Source organism: Hemicordylus capensis, chromosome 1, assembly GCF_027244095.1.
Source record: "Hemicordylus capensis ecotype Gifberg chromosome 1, rHemCap1.1.pri, whole genome shotgun sequence".
Lineage (NCBI taxonomy): Eukaryota > Metazoa > Chordata > Lepidosauria > Squamata > Cordylidae > Hemicordylus > Hemicordylus capensis.
The window spans coordinates 233733772-233756243 of record NC_069657.1 but is presented as its reverse complement, the minus strand read 5'-3'; the positions used below and the strand labels follow the sequence as shown (position 1 = coordinate 233756243).

General features: G+C 44.3%; 1 protein-coding gene across 11 annotated transcripts in view; it reads right to left on the bottom strand.

Moving 5' to 3' along the window:
* The window catches only part of FN1 (fibronectin 1), an 89656-nt gene extending 67617 nt beyond the window's left edge, over positions 1-22039 (bottom strand). For 2 of the 11 annotated variants that reach the window (XM_053283309.1, XM_053283310.1), the window contains exons 1-11: positions 21919-22039; positions 21642-21804; positions 18808-18936; positions 16158-16295; positions 14535-14666; positions 13359-13496; positions 10331-10483; positions 9517-9708; positions 8202-8381; positions 3738-3914; positions 2255-2407 (exon numbers count right to left, since the gene is read on the bottom strand). In XM_053283309.1, the coding sequence (XP_053139284.1) occupies positions 2255-2407; positions 3738-3914; positions 8202-8381; positions 9517-9708; positions 10331-10483; positions 13359-13496; positions 14535-14666; positions 16158-16295; positions 18808-18936; positions 21642-21795 (1546 nt within the window). In that variant the 5' untranslated portion in view covers positions 21796-21804; positions 21919-22039. Of the gene's footprint in view, positions 1-2254; positions 2408-3737; positions 3915-8201; positions 8382-9516; positions 9709-10330; positions 10484-13358; positions 13497-14534; positions 14667-16157; positions 16296-18807; positions 18937-21641; positions 21811-21918 lie in introns of those variants that run through there. The other 9 variants (XM_053283304.1, XM_053283305.1, XM_053283301.1 and 6 more) reach the window with 6 other exon arrangements.
* Positions 22040-22472: the final 433 nt, after the last annotated feature.

Below are 22472 nucleotides of genomic sequence, written 5' to 3'. Positions count from 1 at the left end.
TTCCTCTAGGATGTACTAGTGGGTCTCTTAGTGGTATTATTATTATTATTATTATTATTATTATTATTATTATTATTATTATTATTATTTCTTGTTTACACAGACAGGTGTTATTGACTGGTTTGTTTTATCCAGACATCAAGTCCTGCCCAAGGACCTGGGATGGCTGAATTTTATCATCATCATCAGATTTAATATACTGCCCTATCCAGAGACTCAGGGCGGTGTACAAATAAGAATTTGAATTCAGAATTAACACTAGCCCTGTTCACACATTTTGTTCAACATTCATACAAGTGTACAGTGTACACAGGTACAGTTATTCACATGTTATGCTGAAGACAGGTAGAGCAGTACACTTTCTATCCATACCATGCATGTGAGGGGTTTGTACCCAGATTCACTTTTAAAATGAATGCAGTCATTCATACAAAAACAGGTATAAGTGTACAGATATCCATCCACTAGTACAACATAACGGTTGAACAAGGCTACTCAGAAAGTTTCAATGCTGACTCCAGAGGCAATTCAAGGAGTAACCAAGCAATGACATGGTAGAGTGAGACCAGAGGTTACTTTAAAGCAACCTATGCTTTGGCAACACTAATGCAGGAGAGTTGGGCAGGTACTAGCTAATCAAAGTAGATAAGAACTATTCAAAGCAGACTGTCTAAGTAAATTATACTGAATTTCAGCAGCAGCTCTGGAATCTTTTCTCTACCTCCTACTTTTTCTCTACCTCCTACTTCTTCCAAACACAAATTCACTGGAATAAACCAGCAGCAGTACAATCAAATGTCTGTATTGTCCCTTTTTCTTTTTCTTTCATACTACCTAAGCACTTCTCCATCCATATTCCCAGGAACTTTAAATAGCATGATCTGCCGAGTTTTCCTGACCATTAAGCTGATCAGTATACTTTAATATGTCACCAAAGAGGAGAAAGGTAGCTTGCAATGCTCCACCACCAGACTTCAGTGCCATCAGAAGCTATCAAGCTAGATTATTTACTCATTGCCAAAACGGTCCAAACAAGAGATTCTAAATTAAAGCATTTCAAATTGTGCCTACAGAACGCAGCATGCATTTCCTTCAGTGCCATATTTCTGTCTTCTTGAAAAGGTTCAAAGAGAATGTTTGTTTGTTTGTTTATTCATCATTTATTAATTACTGGGCTTCAGAAATCAGGGAAATAAGCAACTTCCACACCCCACAAGACATGGAGGTGGCAGGCAGTCACCATACGAAGAGAGGGGCCAAATGCGAAGTCACACAGGAGAGAATGTCAGAAACCAGGAGATCAGTTTGAGATCTCAAGTTTGCTAACAATGTTACTATTTCCAATTTATCAGTGTAGGGGAACAGCCAGAAAACGGACACAGGTTCATTCCCTTTATAATGTTGGAATATCCTGGCTTGGTTCAGCTGCTTCCTGGTACTCATGTGACTGCTCACAGACTTGAGAAGACAGGATCACCATGGAAACAGCAGTTCTATGAACTTCTACCTCATGAAGCTGCTGCACTTTCCACAACTATGGCAGCTCAGAAAAGGGCCACCACAACTGCACAAATTGCAATGACCATGTGTCATGCCCCCACATGGAGGGGCCAGTGTTGACTTGTGGCCACAATGGGGGTTGCCCAAAATGGTCTGAACCAGGTCTGCACAGTATGAGCAGCCGAGAATGGTCCAAGAGGGTCTTTTGTGTGGGATGTTACCTCCGAGCCTATAATTCTCCAAGACTTTCAAGGACTATATTAAGACTCCTTGTGAAATGCTATAATACCGTCTTATGAAGAGCCTTGGACATTATTACTCATTGAAACTATTCTCGTGAGCAGTGAAAATCAGGCTAGAGAAGCCCACCCTGGTTTTCGCTGTACATGAGAACCGCTGGGAGTAAACCCAGTGAAGAATCGCTAAAGTAGCACGGGAGCACCACAGGGAAGCTGCCACTCATCAAACCTGCTCTCCCCGCAGACCTCTTTTCGGCACTTCACAGTTTGGCCTCATTAACTAATTTCTCTAGATCTTACAAAAATGCCATTTGCAATTGTTGAGCTTAATTAAATGGGACAATTCTCACCATTCAACTATTGCTGATTAAAGAATAAGAGGGCTGTATCAAAATCTGAACCCAGTCTAGCCTTTTCCAGGTATTAACATGCATCTACACAACAACCTGACCATTCTATAGATTAAACCTTGGGCACAGCATAGCAAGCACAGAAGCAAAAGCAAGGAGAAATACCTCGAAGCTTAGAATAAGCCGTGCAGGTCCACTCTCCACGCCCATTTCCCACACACGTGCATCTCATCATATGGCCCATGTCATGCTGCTTGTCCCACTGGTCTCCAACCCGGTACATAACACCTTCATTAGTTGTGCAGATTTCCTCATGAGCTGTTCAAAGAATACAAAGAGCAAGATTTGTTTGCCTGCCGACAAAAATTACTAGACAATCCACACCAAAGACAATCTACGCCAAAGCTTAGCAAGGCATGCCCTTGCTAAAACTATTTTCACCTAAGTATATAAAATGTATTCATATCCACTGGGATGGGGGTGGAATCAATTTGGAATTTGCTGCTATTTGCGTTCTGAACCTGAATTAAGGAAGGGCTTGACTCCTGAAAGGTTTTATTCCAGAATAAAATCTTCTAAGACACTCCTATGGGGGAAGGGAATGAAAATGTGATCCTTTGGGTAAGCTGTTACCCCATCTAACAAGGCAAACTATTTCTAGAACTAATTGTGGGTCCAGCTAAGAAGGTATTGTGGCCAAATATCCTAATCCCTTTCTTGGAATATTATACTTTCAGATTTGAAAGTCTTCACTTGACCTATTATTTATCCAAACTGGCTTTCTGTGCTTATCCTATGGGCAAATCTGAACAATTTTGAATGATATCAGACCCAGGATAATTTGTGTGACAATATACTACAAAGAGCATCTACTTCAAAGAGCTTTATTGTCCAATGAATCCATGACTTTCACCATGGATAGATTAGGGAACAAGTCCTAAGCCATCATCCATTCACACAAGACATCTGCAAGTGTACTGAAGTATATGGGACTCAAACTACATTTAGTCAGCAATGTACAACTCAACCCTCAGACCTGGCTAAATCCTATTGAAGATGATCTTTGTATACAATGAGGCTCTCCACACAAGCAGTGTGGAGAGCCTGCAGGGCTTGTGCATTCCGCGCCCCCACTCCACCCCCCCGCATGGAGCCAGTAGGGACGGCAGGGATCGGGGGCTGTTTGGCCGCCAGAAGTCCCATCATACCCTGTGCAAGTGTGTGGGGCATTCTGGGGAGACCCCCGATTCCGGGAAGCTTGCTGCAGCCTCCTGGTTGGCGGTCTACTCATGAGTTGCTGTGGCGCAGAGCCGCAATGTCTCATGATCGAAAAAACGGGGTTAGCAGAGCGCTTGCTCCACTAACCTCATTTTAGAGGAAGGCTACTTTGGCGGGCTAGCCACCATAGAACCACCAGGCTCACCCACGAGCCCGGTGGTTCTTACGATGGGGGGAAATTGGGCTGGGTTCCCTTAGCCCGGTTTTCCCCCATCATGAGAATAGCTTCAATATCTATTTCAAGGACAACTGTTGGGACTTAATGTTCACACAGCATCACAAAATAGCACTCCCTAATCAAAGGAATTAGAGCAACAAGCCTGCCACACATCTTCTTGCCAGACTCTCACAGGAGATGTATTCAACTTACCTGCCATGGGACAGAATCCAAACTTCTGATCGGCATCATAATTCGGGGTAGTTCCACACCACTTCATTTTATCTCTCCGCCCCTCAGAAGTACAATCAGTGAAATTCTGGTTGTTGTAAAGGAAAGGGAAGTAGCACAGGGCACCATTGGAGTTACCACCACGTGTTTGAACTAAGACTGCAAGGAAGCAAGAGGCATTCAAAGAAAGGGATGCAACTAGGTCTAGATTATAAAAAACACCTCTTATTTTATAACTCCTATAAAAGTTTAGTTCACACAGCGACACCAGCAACATTTGTTGTAATATCCAGAAGAGAAACATGTTTGATAATGGAAACCAATTAGGTCAGTGCAGTGTTCATCTTGGATCCTAAGAGACCTGGTTTGAATCCCAGCTCAGCAACCTGCTCACTACACAATCCTAATCTCAGGGCTAATTCATATAATGTAGAGCTGTGGCACTGCAAAACCAGACAGGAAATGTGCACTGAGAAATATCTTGGTATTCTGCTCACTTCAAAAAAAGAGCGCAGAAGCCTTCTCAGGTTGGAGATGATAGCTAACTTGTTCCACATGACCCATGTAGGGGCCTTTACTTGCTACCTTTGCAGCTTGATCTGAAAAATGCAACTGAATAACAAGGAAGCAACAATTTTCCTCATGCTCAAGTTATTAATTTAATGGAAAGTCAGTAGGGTGGCTGCTTGAGAGCAAAACTGCTCTGTAAGGTTTTAAGTAAGACTTTAACTTACATCCCTAATTACAACCTAATGGTTTAAAATAGTCAGTAGGAATGAGACATGTGCTCATGTGGTTCTATTTTAAGGATTTTTTCCCCTCCTCCATGAGGCCCTTTACATTGCAACATTATAATCAATGCCACTCCCAGTTGCTAAAGGAAGCACATTCTTTTAAAAGATCAAAGCAGGAGAAAAGCAGGTGTGGCATGAAAGGAATGGGTCTAGATTTTCATCTAACCAAGAGCTAAAGAGAAAAGTAATGTTTTATTTGATTTACTTATTTTATAGATTTATACTCTGCCTTGTGGAGCCAAGTTTCCACAAGGTGACTGTGGGGTTTCACCACTTGGCGTCCATGTTCAATTTAAACTGCTGTTTTTGACCTGTAAGTCCTTAGAGGTCTGGGACCTGGGTACCTTAAGGAGCACCTGAGCCACCGTGTGACCAGACTCCCTGCTGGAGATTATTTCTATCCATTCTCTGCCATCCCTTAATCCCATATATTCAGTCGGCTTAGACATCTCTGCAGTGGTGGCCTGTACGGGCAGAGCGGAGATGGGGAGGGAGCAGTAAATGAGCTTCAGGTCCCACTCACCTCTCCCCACTCCAGCTGCTTTGCTCTGCATCTCCTGCCCATTGTTAACCCCAGGTGCCCATTCTTTCAGTCCCCCAACCCTGGGGTTAACACAGCAGTGAGGGAGGCAAGGCAGAATAAGGCAGCCAGGGCAGGGAGAGGTGAGTGGAAATGAATTGCACTTGCGGCTTGTTTACCCTCCCCTGCTCCACCCAGATGGGCTGCTGTGACATCTCTGCTAGGCTCCTTATTTTTAATAAACACTGATGCGAGTCTCATGATCAGTGAGACCCACCGGAGAGGGTTCTGCAGGGAGCCTCCCCGCAGACAATCACTACTGCAGCTCTGGGTGGCTGGATTGGCCGCCCACACGACTGCTGGCTCTATCAAGGAGCTGGCGGGGGCTTTGGGGATCGGGGGCTGTGCAGCCCCCGGAAGTTCTAGGATGCCCTGCACGAGCGCGTGGGGCATGCTGCAGAGACCCTTGAGCCTGGGAGGCTGCTTGCAGCCTCCCAGCCGGGGATCTCCTCATGTGTTGCTGTGTCATGAAGCCGCACCATGGCAATACACGATCAGGAAGCCCGGGTTAGCGGAGCGCTCACTCCACTAACGTGGGCTAATGGGAGGGCTACTTTGGCCGGCTAGCCACCAGGGCTCACCTGCAAGCCCGCTGGTTCTCACGATGACTGGAAAGCAGGCTAAGCTCCCTTGGCCCGCTTTCCAGTGATCATGAGAATATCCTCACTCTCTTAATCTTTGAGCAGTTATGTCATGCCAGCATTTCACAATCAGAATATTTGTGGCTGTTAAATTCCAAATGACTTCATAATGTTCTATGGTGTACACAACTGGTTTCCCCAGAACATTTCATCTAAATAACTAACCAGCATCTCAACCAGAAACAATGAATAGTGTATTCCAGCCTTAAACCTATGGTTTTCCCAAAACTTCCATGACATCAAAATGCCTTCAAACAAAATCTGCCATTGCTCAGCTGTCTTAATAGACTCCAGAAATCAAAAGTGGAAGAATGGTCCCTCAGTGCCACTCTGCAAACAGGATCAGAATCTGAGGACAACATCAGTTGGGGGACATTTTACAAGCATCCCTAATTTTAGCCACCTTAGGGCTGGACATGTTCTAAACAACAGTCAAATCAATTTTTAAAAATCAGCATCCATTCATGTGGATAGTTTCTGCCTTGATAAAGAAACGTTAGCCAAAATCTCTATTTCCTCTTGGGATATTTAATTACACAACCGTATCCCTGTTTAATGTAAACCTCTCTCCCCATCTCTAAATGCTTTGCGGGGGCAGGGAGGCCATACAAGCCCATTCTCAGAAGCAGGTTCTGATTGCTGCTATATATGGCAACCAGACTAAGAATTCAGGATCTAGGGAGTGACATCATCACATTACACTGATCACAGCACTCAGGAGGCATTCTTCCCTCAGGCCTAATAAGGCCATTGGGCTTATGGGAGTCACTGGGGAGGAGAGAAGCTAAACACATGCAGGGGGTGGGGGGAAACATGCTCTGGATCAAAGATACAGAGCTTTGTTCTGGCTACCAGCTCGACTTCTATCCAGTCCCCATCTCCCATTCTCACAATTGTAGAAGGGGCAGACTGGATTTAAACAAATTGCATGTCTTCATCTATTTTAGCTGAAGGCACTCTCCCACATTCATTTCCTGGGCTCACAAAAAAAGAAACACACATGCAATTCTAGAATAATTTCCTAACATTCCTTAACCAACAATTCCTGACAAAGTGTGGAGTTCTTTGCTAAGGAACAATTGCAGAATTCTCTCCTGGCAGTGCAGTTTCCTATAGACTTTGCAGCAATGTGGAACAAGAATAAGCCAAGGAGAAACCAAAGGGCAGAAGGAATCCACTCTTTCAATTTATATTTTACCCTATCCAGGGTAAATTGGTGAGTTTTCTTACTGTTTTTACTCTTTTACAAAATCAGAATCAAGAGAAAGAGAGAACAAATTGCCTGTCTAGTGAGTCTATGAGCCGTTTCTCACAATCGCATGAGAGGACTAGCTGGCATGCGCTGGGGAAGGCTGCAGAAGTTCGCCTTCCCCGCAGCTGTTCCTGCTGCCAAGTCCTGAGCATGTGCATCGTGCATCCAGACATGCTGCTGCTGCCCCAGGTAGAGTGGAGGTGCAGGGGCTGGGATGTATCAGGACGCCAGAAATTCCACAATTTACCGTGCAAGTGTGAGGTTCATTGTGGGGATCCCCCAGTGAGGGACAGGCACCCATCAGTGCTTCAGCACTGGCACATGGTCAAATAAATGGGGTTAAGGAAGCACTCCTCTAAGAGCCTGGCTTCTTAGAACCATCGCTCAGCTCCCAGCGGTTCTCACGAGCAGCCAAGCCTGGGCTTAGCTGCCCTAGCCTGGTTTTGGCTGCTTGTGAGAACAACCTCTATGACTGAGCCAGGATTTGAATGCAGGTTTCTTACATCTAATATTTAGTCCTCTGCACCAAACTAGCACTCTGATACGGCTTTTAGGATTCAATTCCCACTACTACTCCTTTCAACATGCCTAGGCTACCAGGCTGTATCCTTTATTTCTCACAGTATGTTCTCAGCCCTCCTCAAACCCCACATGCACACTCCATGTAAACAAGGAGGTTATTCACACACATATGCAAAACAGGGCTATGGGAGGATCAGGCCCAATCCCAGTGTCTACACGGCAGCAAACTCGCCTAAGTAGCCTCCCTTCTAAATGAGATTAAGGGAGCAAGTGCCACAACTGGCACACTTGGGGGGATCCCAATAATGCAGCACGTACTTGAGCAGTGCAGTATTTGAGCACTGGGGGTGGGGCAACGCATGATGGCGCTTACCTGCACCCCAGAGCTACCAGCAGGAACTGGTGCTCATCTGAGCAGACGATCCACCTGCCCAAGCAAGGACAGCTGCTCGTCTGCGGGGAGGGTGAGTGTAACCCGCTCTCCGCGCAGATCAGACTGATTGTGAGAAGAGCTCCATGGGTTCACCTTCTGGATTCATTGAAACAAAACCCAAATTACAGTAAGTTGGGTTGTGCCACTGACAGTATTTTCTTTCAACATGCCAAAATCTGCACCCTATTTCTTCCAAAGTATCCCTTTCTTTTGAATAAATTTACCATTTTGGTCTGTACAGAAAGAGTATTTTTTTTCCTGATCAAAATTTGAGCTAGTGCTGCACCACAGATTCCCATCGTTACGCCCTTCCGAAGTGCAGGAGTAGAAAGTCCTTCCGCCATAGGTGAATGGGAAGACACATGGTTCCCCATTGGAGTTACCACCATAGGTTTGAGTCACAGCTTTAAAACAAAATAGAACATTGATTACATTATGGAATCATGATACACATTTACGAGAAAGCACATTTCTTATCAAAGAGTTATTCCTTTATTACAGTTTTGAGCTATAGTAACTTCTTCCTGAGCACCAACAAGACCCAGCACATTTTAAGTGCTGGTTGTATGTATGTATCAATCAGTCAGTCAATCATATTTTTATACTGCCCAATATGTTCATCTCTAGATGGGTGTAGTTGGACTCCATTTGAGGGATGAGAGGAAAACTCCCAGACATCTCCAAGATAGGGCTGAGAGAGGCTCCTGCTTGCTATCTTGTAGAAACCACTGCCAGCCTGTGTAGACAATACTGAGCTAGATGGTCCAATGGTCTGACTCAGTATATGGCAGCTTCCTATGTTCCTATGAACTCTCCCAAGACCAGGGCCATCAAATTTCCATTGCCTTTCCATTGGTTTTCAGCTAAAAAACCCTGGAACTTCAGAAAGGCAGACAGTGGCAACTGAAATGTACAAGATGCCACTGAGAGTTGTTCCTCGGGAGAGCATATCTCAAGTGGGAAAGTCTGGGCAAAAAGGGTTCTCAGAAAGTATTTCAGTTCCACCAACCTCTGGCCATACTGTTCTCAGAGAGCACCAGAATTTCAGGGTGATCAAGAGACAAAAGTGGCAAACCATCTTTTAGATGTGTAGCAATATATATAGTGACCTATAGATCTATTGCTTATATTGTGGCTGGAATGGTTAAACCACCAGGCCACAGAGCTCAGTATACATCTATACTAGCCAGTGTTCCACTGGGCTATGGCAGAAAGGTAATGCAAGTGAATTAACTAGGCATGATTCGTTCTTCTAAAGCAAGGGTTTCAAACCTTGGGTCCCCAGACCGTGTTGGATTAGAATTCACATCATCCCCAGCCACCTTCAGCCACTGTGACTTCTCAGTTTATTTTTACAACACCTAGAGACCCAGGTAGAGAATCCCTGCTCTAAAATATAGCTCCCTGTCTCTTGATGAGCAGTTCTCATCACCAATCCTACTCCCACCAAGAAATCTCCCCTTATGTTTAGCCTGTGGTTATGTCTTTTGCCATATAGGGGTCTATTATGTACCAATGAGCATTAAATATGCCTCATACCGGTTTCCTGGCAGCTGACACCATTGCCCAGACAAGTACAAAGCATATGCTGGCTCCCCTGCGTCTTGAGCCACTGCATCCCCATGGAATACACCATGCCATTGTCAGTTACGCAGTGCCCATAGGGAGCGGGTTGGGGCTGAGGTTGGTAGAGTGCAGTCCGAACATCTGTGAAGGTAGTAGATCCAGTTCCTATGGCAGGAAGCATGAGAGAAATTAGACTCCACAGTCAACTTTACCTACAACACAAAGCAATGCCTCCTCTCTTATTTTCTTCCAATCCTCTCTTCTTTCTCACCTTTCCTACAAAGCATTGGCACAATGCCATATTTCCCACTCCCTACTGTAACAAAGCTCAGCTACATGTAGCTGAAATATCTGCGTGTTTCCCCCCTACTTACCCTTGCCCCCATATCCTGCTCATCCTCTTGTGTTTCCTTTCTGTGGATATCTAGATTGCAAAGCCTTTGGGGCAGGGACCTGCACTCTCATTCTTTATGAGTGTTAAGGCAGAAATCCTAGCAACCAAATTGTGCATGCTCAGGCATAGAGTTTATCCATTGATGTTGCATTGTGAAAATTAAAATGAGAGTCTGTGATTGCCCAAGTGGGTGTGAAACTGATACGGTGGCAGGATTGGGAGGGATGTTACAAGCAGTCATGCCTCAAGATCAGTTTGCTACTGCGTCACTTTTGGCAAACATGAAAGCAGCTTTTGTCTCCTCTCTATGGATGGCACTGTATATACATACACACACACACACACACACATATATATGCACATAATAACAATAAATAATCCTGGTGTACATACCTGCAGTTTGCAGAGATGTATGCCTCTCGCATTTCCATTCCCCTCTGCCATTCCCTGTGCAGATGCACTGAAGCAGATTTCCTCTACTGTCCTTCTTGCTCCAGGTGTCTCCAATTCTATAGGAAGTCTTGGTGTCCTGATCATTGCACCTGTCTGTGGAGGAACAAACAACAACGAAAACAGGAGAATCAAGTTCTGGCCATTTCAGTACACTCCAAACACTCTGACCCCTTTGAACATACAGCTTAGTATGAGAAAACCTTTCCTATATCCTGGCAGTTGAAACCCACACTGAGAAAAACAGGGCTTGGGCCCCCTGGAGATGCTGGGGCGGGGGAATTCCCTCATCTCCTGTCCTAGGCTATGAGAGGAGGAGACCTTGAATCACTCCAAGTAGTTACTCAGCTGTTGTACTTTGGCCACAAAAACCAATATGTGGGGAAAAACTTGAGAAAGCCATGAGATCAGATTGATGGAATACTGTGGGTTTGCCAGGAAACTGGTCTGCGGCTTCATGCAGTTAAGTTCATGTGTGTGAATGGGCATTCTCAGAACACACTTTTCAAAACATTCAAAGCTGAGAACCGGAAGACCTAGGGCACAATTTCTCAAACAACGAGGCTCACATGGGAATAACACCCAATGGTTTGCTCTTCCAGCTGCCTAAAGGTCTTGTCATAAGGGGAACTACATCCTTATGTGTCTGCAACCACACACACACAAATCAGAAGAACTTAATGAAACTATGAACTTCCTGAATCTGCGGGAATCCTAAGGAAGTACTGTTATAATTCTGGGGAAATGAGAAAAGAAGGAGAGAGAAAAACCTAAATGTGAGGTGAGCTAGGGGATCCACAGAATCCAGGAAGTTCGAAGAGGTGCAGGAATGCAATCCCAATCCACCCCCTAAACCAAAGTATCATATGCAAGTACTTATTTCTCACTGTAAATAATCATTGCACAATATGAGAGTAACAGTAATGGCCTCCTTTGCAGGGATATTGGAACAATTTAGGGGATAAACTGTAATACCCTGGGCACTCTTAAATAAATAGCCACAATTTATCTTTTATTTTTATTAAATGCATAGTTTTCATTTCACATCCATGGTATATTTCATATCTGTTTAGACAATTATTGGAATTTCCTGCTTAATAGATTTCTGGGCCATATGACAGAACACATTAGCAACAGTTAATCAGCTACACATGGCTTTTGCGGACATCTGAAAACACCATGTTCCTTTGATCTACCCTTTCACATTTGACACTCATATATGTTTTTCCACCACAAACTTCAAGTCAGACTGAAATGATAAACAATGGCTTTCTTTTATGGCTTTAAAGTTTAATCTCAAGACTACTATGAGGGTTTAGTCTACTTAATCCTGTTGTTTATGTTAGTAAAAAGCCATCAACTTTGTATCCCAAGGCAACTGCATCAATTAAAAGCTAAAGAACATGATCTCAAAGACTGCCTATCAAGAGGTTTAAGTGACCAGATGTTTCCCAAGTTAGACTGCACAGGTTTTACGTCGAGTCCCTGATCTCACATTTAGATTTTTTTATTTTTAAAAGAATGTTTTTCTGTAAAGGAAATGTGATTCATTCAAATTCCAAAATAGTAAAAGATCATTCTCACAACCAAAATGGGGCAGGGGAGCAGAAGGGAACGTAGGCTCTTACCTTCCTGCTACCAAATGACATGAGCCTCCTCTGGGCTCTGCCGCTCACATGCCCACATAAGCAGAGCAGTGGTAAGCTCCAGAGCTCAGATGGGAGGGAGAAAACTGCACTGGGTCCTCTAGGATCCCACAATGCAATGCGCAAGCAGCAGAGCAACTGCCCTTGGCATTGCAGCAGCTCCACTCTGTCTGGCCCCTCTTTTCCTCCCAACTATCCAATAAACATGGCTGCCAGCCACCCAGGGGCAGTGTTTGAAATCATGGTGGTGCACACAACCAGTGGAGGAGGTTAGGAAGGGGTTTATTCTGCTCCTCTGACACTTTTAAACTGGGTAGCCAACCTGGGCTGCCCAGGGACAGAGCTTCTGGGTCAGGAAGGCTCCCGCTGCTGAAGATTATTAGAATTACCTGGGTAAAGAGGCTTAATGTAGGTAACTGCAGTCATGAGAACAGCCTTTATGAACTCCAGAATAAGAATGCCTCTTATGACAATAGCTCATTCACACAGAACACTGCCCCTGAGCAGTACTATCCTATATTAGGAGTGGCTACCCGTCCCCCCACCATAAGAACTTTGCTGCAGGTTTATTCACAAACTATAAGCCTAAAGCAGAGGGTTGTATATTTGCAAACAATACCACACATGTCCATGGGCAAGTGGGTGGGGGTGGGGAGAGCGGGGGTAATCTTTAAAATTCCCATCAATCTTATTCTCTTGAATAATCTGATTCTCAGAATCACAAAGCCCTCTACTGCTGGTTTCCTATAGGTACTTTGTTTCAGTTGCGTGGTAAACACAATATATAGAACTAGATTATCTTCAGTAGTTCTGGGTCCCCTGAGAACTAGTGTTAGGAGGGCACTTGGCAAGCCACAGTTGCTTCTGAAATTCACCAAAATGTCTTCATGTTCTCCAAGAGGGGGGAAAAAATCAGTCACAGCATTCCTGATCAAATACACCTTTCTACATATTCCTGGAGTGTCTTCAAGACACCATAGGATAGCTATTTCCAGAATGAATTGCAAGAATGGATCTGGATAAATGGGATGACCTCAAGAAAATAAGCGTAAACTGTGCACTCCTATGCACACTTACTTACGACACAGAGAGACTTGCTTCCAAATTAACATACATAGGACTAGGCTTATGCCACACAATCCAATGTATGTTTACTCAGTAGTAAGTCCCAGTATGTTCAGAAAAGGCTTATGCCCCAGTAGCTGCACTCAGGATTGCAGCTTTCAGTGTTCTAGTTCATATATTATAAAGACAGCAACAGTGACACAAAGCATAATTCATTGCGATGTCAGACTATTATTCTGCCATGAGTGGGAGCTACTTACTTCTGGAGCTGCAGGTAATGCGTCCACTGCCTTCTCCTAAGCAAGTGCAGTCCACCATCATCCAGCCTTGATAGGGCTTCTCCCAGATCTCTCCAACAACATAGGAAGTCCCAGCAGAATTATCATAGCAGCGCTCAGCTACAGAAAATTAATTTTAAAGAGTGGGAGAGACAATAATATTATATTATTTACAGAAGTTTATTATTTACAGAAGTTTGTTAAACAAAAATTTCTTCATCAGGCAGGTGAGGCAAGGCAGAAGGGAAAGTTGCTTCCATAATCAAGAGTATTAAAATGGGATGCATGGGTGGTGGGGGAGGGGGGGAATGGCATATGGAAGTGAAGTGAGTACACCCAGTACTCACTGGGTGAACCTAGTTCTCAATGAATTGTAGACCGGTAACAGGGCTGCACCACTCCAGACCACAGACGGGAAGGTCACATGACTGAATGTTCTTCCATATACAAAGAATTCCCTTCACATAAAAAGCCTATTATGTCACAGAGAAGGTTTAGTTGGAACCTTTCCCCCCTGACATGCTAGTTTACTACATGGAGGGGGTTTTTGTATAGTATGGTATGGTATGGTATGGTATGGTATGGTATGGTATGGTATGGTATGGTATAGTGAGCCCCCACCTGCAGCCAGAAGGGGAGCAGCCCGAACACAGGTTGACTACCTCAGTGAGGAAAAGGTTCAGTTATCACACCTGCTAAACACCAGACTGTTTCCATGTAAATATTCAAATAAAGTAATTCAACTGAAAGATTGCTAATAAGCATATGATATTATAATGGACTAATAATAATAATAATAATCAGCCATGTTTATTAGCAATAGCAATAGCTATAGCACTTACATTTATATACCGCTCTATAGCTGGAGCTCTCTAAGCAGTTTACAATGATTTAGCATATTGCCCCCAACATTCTGGACAATCTATTCAAAGAAGCAGCCTTTCAAACTTCACTCATTTATTTCTTCACTAATGTAATTTCAACACATATGAAATTACCAGAAGAGCAAATAATCCATCTGTTGCAAAGAATCAATAAGCCAAGGTCTACCCAAGGCCACAAGAGTTCCACCTACTGAATCTGAAGCAACCTGCTAGGTACTGCTAAACAACTTTCAAATTTGATCTCTCAGATCCAGAAACCAAAACCAATACATACCGAGTGGTTTGCAAGTCCATTCACCCTTCCCATTGCCAAGACACACACATTCTAACATGTAGCCGCCTGTCTCATGAGGCCTGCGCCAGGTATCACCGATCTTGTAGGACTGACGCCCTTCATGACAGCGATCTGTGAAAATTGAAGATATGAACATTGGGTGCTGTCCTATACCAAGCCAAACAGTTAATTTAGCCAAATGCTGTCACTTCTCACGGGAAGCAACTTTCAGCCCTGCCATCTGAGGTTCTTTTAACTGCACCTTGAACATGGGGTCTTCTGAATGTAAAGTCCATGCTCCACTACTAAACTATGGCCCCTCCACACATAACATTATGAAGAACCAGGAGATCCTAGGTTTACTCTAATCCAGGGATTCTCAACATTGGGTCCCCAGATGTTTTTGGACTTCCATAATCCCCAACCAAAGACCACTGGGGCTGGGAATTAAGGGAGTTGAAGTCCAATAACATCTGGGGACTCAGATGCTTTCAAGCTGAGCCCCTCATTTGTAGCATAGGTGAGTAAGTAAAGCAGCCAGTTCCCTAAGGGAGGCAAACAAAAGGTCTCATCCCAGTTCCAGAGGCTGAGCTGTTCCTGCCATGGACAATGAGAGAAGATAAGCTTAAGGATCACAACATATTTTTCTACAATGTCAGGGAGGATTCCTTGTATACATGTTATGCTAATTAATCTAGTACACCTTACATTATGATAGAGATTGCCATAATTATTGTCCCTAAACCTCATGGCTTTTGAGTTTGTTACTGAAACTTCACAGGGAGATTTATGGTTCAAACTCCTTAACACCCTGTAGAAGTCTATAATAATATTTCAGTAGAAAAGATGATAATAAGCATTCAGTAGAAAGAAACCAATGCCTTCTGTAACATGTTAACCCCAGCAAATAGAGGCTCTTTCATAAACGGATGCTTTCCATTTTACACATACCATCTAAGCATTTATTCTCAATGGACAGCATTAAGACTAATGTAGCACTTGCATAATGCAGCTGCAATAGCATAAGGATGGAGAATAAGGAAGTGGTGTGGGAAAAGTGGCCTACTCATTCTTGTGCTGGTGCAAAATGGGCCACTAAACTGATTGCTGCACAATACTCCTTTTGCACAACATGTTGCACACTCTCTCAGAATCTCACATATGCCCCAGAGAAGGTCTTTTACTAGCGGTGGTGCAGCATTGCAGAGCACTGTAAAATGCTAAGGATTGCATAGACTCTCACATTTTGTTAGCGCATTATAGTTCCCATTCTTTACACATTACAAAACCCAATTCCTCACTGACTACTTAAACATGAATAATGCTGCTTGTTCAAATACTGTAGTACAGAGAAAAATTATTATCTACTAGAGAAACCTTGTGGCTTTCCCATAATGAAATGTTCCTATGACTCTCCATGTCATGCTCCTAACTCTCCATGGCAAAGTTCACAGTTCATATTCCTTACCGACCTGCAGGGTTATTTGTAACTGCTGACATCCAGTGATGGGAAAACATCGACTTTGATACCAACCCAACAGGGTGAGTAAATGGCTAAGCACAGACATCAGTTAGCTATGAGCACCAGTAAGAAACTCTGTAAAACACATCTCAAGTACTTACTTGCGATGGTGCAGCTGATTCTACCACGGCCAGCTCCAATGCAAGTACAATCCCAGATCATGGTGTCTTTAGGTCGCTCGTAGGTTTCTCCTACTCTATAAGTCCCTCCAGTGTATTTGTCAAAGCAGGTTTCTTCCGCTGAGTGGGGAGGAAAAGTATATCGCAACAGTAAAAGATGTAGCTTGCAGATTGCAAATTGCCCAGTCATTCATATTGGAATGCCCCCAGAGCAGCCCTTGGTACTGATCGGCTGAGCTGGAGGGCCAAAACAGAAAGAAGATTCTCTGGCCATCACTGCCATTCTGATTCAAGAGGGGGGCAAGGAAGCCTAACAGAAAATGTGCAGAAATATGGGCCTAGGAAACAAACATTGAGAATCTGAGAAGACGTTATGTCCATGAAAGTCGGATAGCGGAGGGTTAAGAAAGGAGGTTGGGAACTGTATAGTGGAGTACGAAAAAGAGGAGGCTAGATGCACACAGACTCTCATATTTTCCTAAATATATCACTAGTCTGGATGCTTCCCGTTGTTTACACATCACAAACACTGTTCTTCTTGAGTTCTTAAACAAGTTTGTGTTGTCCTAATTGCTTTTTAAAATCTGTGTAGGAGATTTTGCACAACTCCCTTAAACAATTTTTTTCTCATTTTCCAACCAGTCTTACAGGCAAACAGAGCATCATTTGCTTGATGGCTGCAGTATCTACAGTAACGTCTGTCACTGACTTGCTCCCCTCTATGTCCCATTCAGTTTATTTCTAACCTTCTTAAGGCTCTTCCACACATTCCTTTTTGTAGGTCATCAGTGCTCCAAATTAAAGCACCTGACACCCACAATGTTAAGAACATTTGATGAGCCCTCTTGAATTAGAACAAGGTCCAAAGTTCAGTTTCTAAGAGAAACTTACAGGAAGGCCAAAGGCAGAGAACAAAGCCAGGAGCGCCCCCCCCCCCCCCCGCCGTTTGCCCTCCAGAGTCTGGTCTTCACAGGCATGCCGCCTCTAAACTGGGAGGTTCCATTTAGGTATCATGGCTAATGGCCTCTGATAGACCTACTCTTTTAAATCCAAGCCAAGCCACACCTTCAAGGCAAAAGCATGTCCTGTATTGCTCCCAGAGCATTGGTTTCTCAAACTCTCTTATGAGACAAGGGACAAAGTGCTCAAAGTCCTCAAATCCCAGATTAGCTACAGACTCACTGGGTGGCCTTGAAAAAATTCCCATCTACCACTTTGACATTTATTTAGCAAAGTGTGGAGGAATGTAGTTTCAAAACTCAAAAGAGCAGTGGTTTCAAAACTGTGTTCTAGAGAACTCTGGGTTGGCCTGAAGGCTTGTCTAATGCAATGGCAGCCAAGCTTCCCAGAGTGACAGCTTAATCACCACTACACACCTTTCCCTGCAATGCACAGTAACAAGGGGAGCGTTGAGTGTTTCCAGGGTGCCCTCTGCATCAGGTAACAATCAGGTTCTGTGCGAACTGACTGCAATCTAGAACATGCTCCAGGATTTTCCACAACACTTTGAGACTCCATATCAGACACACCAAAGGTATACTAACTGACAAGTCAATATAGACAGGGTTCTTTAAACACTGAGAATCTGAGAACGAATGCACTAGGACCAGTAGCGGCCAGTGAGGGCAGCGCTATGGGGCCAGCAAGCAGCACCTTTAAGGATTCATAAGCAGGTGCTTACCAGTGTTTAGGCAGCACCTGCAAGCTGCTGCACTCCACCCACAATCCCACGTGGGACATTGGCGCTCTGCCTAGCATCCGGTGGAGCAGCAGCATGGCCCCAATCTCTGCGCATGTGTGGAGGCTCCACACACACGCAGAGCCTAGGGACATGATGCTGCCCCATCGGATGCCAGGTGGAGTGCCACTGACCCATGCGGGATTACGGGCGGAGCGCGGCAGCTTGCAGGTGCTGCCTAAACGCTGGTAAGCACCGTCTTATGAATCCTTAAAGGTGCCTCTTGTTGCCTCCCCCCACCCACACACCCCAGCACTGCCCTCACTGGCTGCTACTGACTAAGTCCAGTGCAGGGCATGCCCAGAAGGCCTCTCCTCCACAATAGATGGAGAAAGGAAGGGTGTGGTCAGGGAGTACAAAAAAAAAAAAAAAGGTTTGAGGAGGACAGAATTGCAGCAGAGGATCAGCTACCCATCTATAAAAATGCAGTAATAATGGTCTACCACTCAAGGAGGACAAAGCAGCTAAGGAACTACTCCCTGCCATGAGATTTGAAACAGGGTAGTTCTATGGGAGGAGTGCAGGTCTTGTGGTACAAAGCATGACTTGTCCCCTTTGCTAAGCAGGGTCAACCCTGGTTGCATATGAATGGGATACTACTGCTATGAATGGGAAGAGCAGCTGCATGCCTGCATACAGAAGGTTCCAAGTTCCCTCCCTGGCATCTCCAAGAGAGGGTTGAGAGAGACTCCAGCCCTCAATGTTGGAGAAGTCGCTGCCAGTCTGTGTAGACAATACTGAGCGAGATGGACCAATGCTCTGGCTCGGTCCATATGGCAGCTTCCTGTGTTCCTATGTATCTAAATGCCCAATTGTTTTTTTTAAAAATAGTTTTATTGGAAGCCACTACTTACACTGCTTCCAAAGCTAATAACTAAGATGTGTTCTGCTTACCTTCAGGCTTGCTTTCACAGTTGAAGCCTCTGCTTCCCCCATAGCAGGTACAGACCAATGTTTTCCCCAGGTAAATGCGCTCCCACTGCTGGTTTATCTGATAGTGTTGCCCATTGTCATAGCAGCCCGCTGGGAAAGAAACAGGAGTGTTGAATTACATTCACACTGTCTGGACCACAAACTGTTCTCCAAGCAAGTCGAGTGGGGGGAGGGGAGGACAGCTTAGGCATGCATGGAATATACATTAACTCCAGACCCTGCATTCCTTTTGCATCCCAAATCCTCAGTCAGAGAATGGGAGGTTTTAGGTGCATGAAAATCAGGACTGGGCTTGAATTCAAAATTTCCTGTCCATCTCTTGCACCATGTTTTAAAAGAATAGGAATTGAACCACTTGAGGTTTCAAATTCTGAAGCTACAAATTAACAGATGGAAAAGATTGCTCAGCTGGGAGGCCTGATCCAAAGATTAATGCTAGTCAACGGAAAGACCCCAAAGGACTTGAAAGAAACTTTGGCTCAGTTTCCTAGACTGAGAAAATCCTTGCCAAGGCAGCCCTGCTCTCTGCTTTTGCTTCCGAGCATTGTCTCCAACTTCAGTTTTACAGGGATAGTCCTGCCACTTCCAGGTTGGATGAAAATCAATGACTGTTTGGTTGTTGTTTTTTTAAATCAGATTGTTCTAAATTTAAATCAGATGCTTTAATTGAAACCAGAACGTTTGGATTTTTAACAAATATAAGTTACATTTGTGTCACATTGAATAATAATGGCTTAAAATGAAATCTGTATCTAATATAAACAAATATGGTAAATTCTACAAATTTCTTAAAACTATTTAATAACCCTCTAATCAAATACATTGAATGAAAGCTTATTTTTCGATGTAATGGAAACCATAGGGGGGAATACTTGACTTCTGAGGCATTATAAAATGGTCATGTAAATGCATTTATTATTGGGGCAAATCATGAATATGTATAACTATCAATCAAACAGCATAGACATTTACTTTCCATCTCAAACAGAAACAGTTTGGCCCAGTAATGGCCACTCTTGTTTCTGGAAAGTTCTGGGCACCTAACCTGGCTCACAATCCAACACAATTCTCTTCTGGATTGCGGCATCAAGTGATCTTGCTTAATGTCCTTCTTTGAGAAACCACAGATGCCAGACATAAATCTGTTAATTTCCCTTTGTCTCTTGGCAGTTTGACAGCACAGTTCTATGCATGTTTACGTAGAAGTAAGTTCCATTGAGTTCAGTGGGGTTTACTTCTGAGTCAGTGGGTACAGGACTGCAGCCATAATTGTGTAATGCAATAGGAAAGCGAACTGCATGAGGTTTGGATTTTGCTACTTAATACTATAATTTAGTTGCAAGCCAACATGTTTAATTGTTCTAGCACACAATTAGTATGCATTCTTATTCAGGAAATGCATGAATTCCAAACTTGGGAACCTGATTTAAATCAATTATTTAAGCAGGTCTGGGTGGTCTGTGCTTGGATGGGAAACTGCTTAGGAAACCTATTAAACTGCCTTGAGCTCTGTAGAAAGAAGATGAGAGAGAGATGTAAAAGAAAATACACTGGATGTTTTGTTTTCATTTTTTTACTTGGCAATTTGAATCAAAGTTTAAATCAATCCACTCTGCCATTTCCACAGAAAGCTTGATTCACAGTTTAACAGGTGTGGTGCCAGGAAAAGTTCCCCTCACTCCACTCCCATGTCTGCAGCCTCAAGTTTTCCCTCCCACTTTTGGAGGTGCTAACAACTGCTTTAGGGAACGTCTCCACCCATTCTCTGGACAGAAGACTACATATTTCAGGGTTTTGCCTCCTTTGAAACATTGATGTTCATCATTATATTTTCCCCTCCCAAACCAAGAAAATTGAAAACATTTATTTCATCTGAGATAAATATGTAGAACTCTGAAAGTATTAAACAGAACATCGAACGGGATCTCTGCACAAATATTTTGTAAACGTTGCAGATTTTTTTTTTAAAAATCATAAGGAATAGGAAGTTTACCAAGCATAACAGGACTTCTTGTCAATCAGCACACACCTCAGCTCGAACTGCAAGAGGGTTGTGAGATGTCTCTTGTTATAAAACACTGCCCATTACCAACATACGTCGTAGCCACAGAATTCCCTGCAGTATCCTGGATATACTTAGTTTACCATGCCAGAATGTAAGATTTTCCCTTCTTTTCTTTTTTTAAACTAACAGTGCTGAATAGAAAGATTCTGTTAAGGAACATTGGATGTAAATTTGGAGGGCAGGCATATTTGAGCATGTTGCAGATCTTCTCCTGACTTGCCTTGCATTTAGAAAGAAGAAACATATTTAAACCAGGGGTTCTCAAACTTGGGTCCCTAGATAGTGTTGGACTACAACTCCCATCATCCCCAGCCACAATGGCCAAAGTTGCCTTTGTTCATTGCCGCTGAGGATGCCAGGAATTGTAGTCCAACACCACCTGGGGAACCAAAGTTTGAGAACTCCCGGTTTAAACAATGAGGCACATAAGAAGATCCCAAGAGAGCTATACTCAAGAGTCTGCCTGTATATCACCATCACCACCACAGCAAAGGTTCTTCCGTCTGCAGTCTGTGGAGTTCTTTTCTCGACTGAAGAAGGATTCCTGAGGTAAAAGCCAACATTTCTCCCCAAAAGGTTATAACCTTTGAGCCTCTTGCTCAAGTGTGGGTATTTTCATAGCGTCGTTGAAGGGAGTTTTCTCCCCAGCAACCAACCACCTTCTTTCGGCTGCATCCCGCCACCTCCCTCTGTCTTCTTGCAAGCCATTGTTGCCCAGAGAAGTACTCACGTTTGCTGGCGCTGGCTGGCAGCTGGGGTTGGACGATGTTCTGCTGGGCTTGCCTTCTGGTCTTTTCCCGCTGGGGCAGTGTGCCAAGGACCCCTGCTCCCAAGCAAAGCGTCAGCAGCGGGAGAAACAGCCGCCTCGACGGGCTGCTGGGCATCTTCGAAAGCTGCGGAGAAAGGAGACGGGGCTTAAGGAGAGCGGCTCTTCACTTTGCAAACTGGCGGCTAACCCGTTTCATTGAGCTGCTGCTGCTGCTGCAAACCTGTGCAGACTCCCTTACCGCTCTTCGTTCTGCCTTTGGAGCTCCTTGCCGTGCGCAACCCTTACAGCTTGCGAGAAGGGGCAGCTCGCTGGGTCACAGAGGGAGTATATATAGATCCTAACGCTGGAGACCCCACGCAGAGCCCAATGCAAAAAAGAGGCATTACAGTGACCGGGAGGAGGGATTCGACGGGGACATCCCTTTGGAAAGGCCAGCGGCGCTCGGATTGGCCCGGGACGGCTGGTGACGTCATGGGGAGTTACATTCCATGGCAAACAAAAGATGCAGCCCGCGAGGTTTGCGCGGGACACACTTCAGGCTGGCGGAGAGTTGTGCGAAATTCAGCGGCTTTGGGGGCTGATGCCTCCTTGCTTCCTGCCACGAAAAGGAAACCCCAGTGGATGCCCGCCAACTGGTTTCCCCCCCGCCCGCCTCCTTGCTGGATTAAATCCTGCAGTACATCAGGAAAAGGCTCCGCAGTTTAGGTTAAACAAACCAGAAATCCCTAATATTAGAGCAACCCCGCCAAAGTTAAGCACTGCTATATGCCATGGCTCAATAAGAGTCAAGCG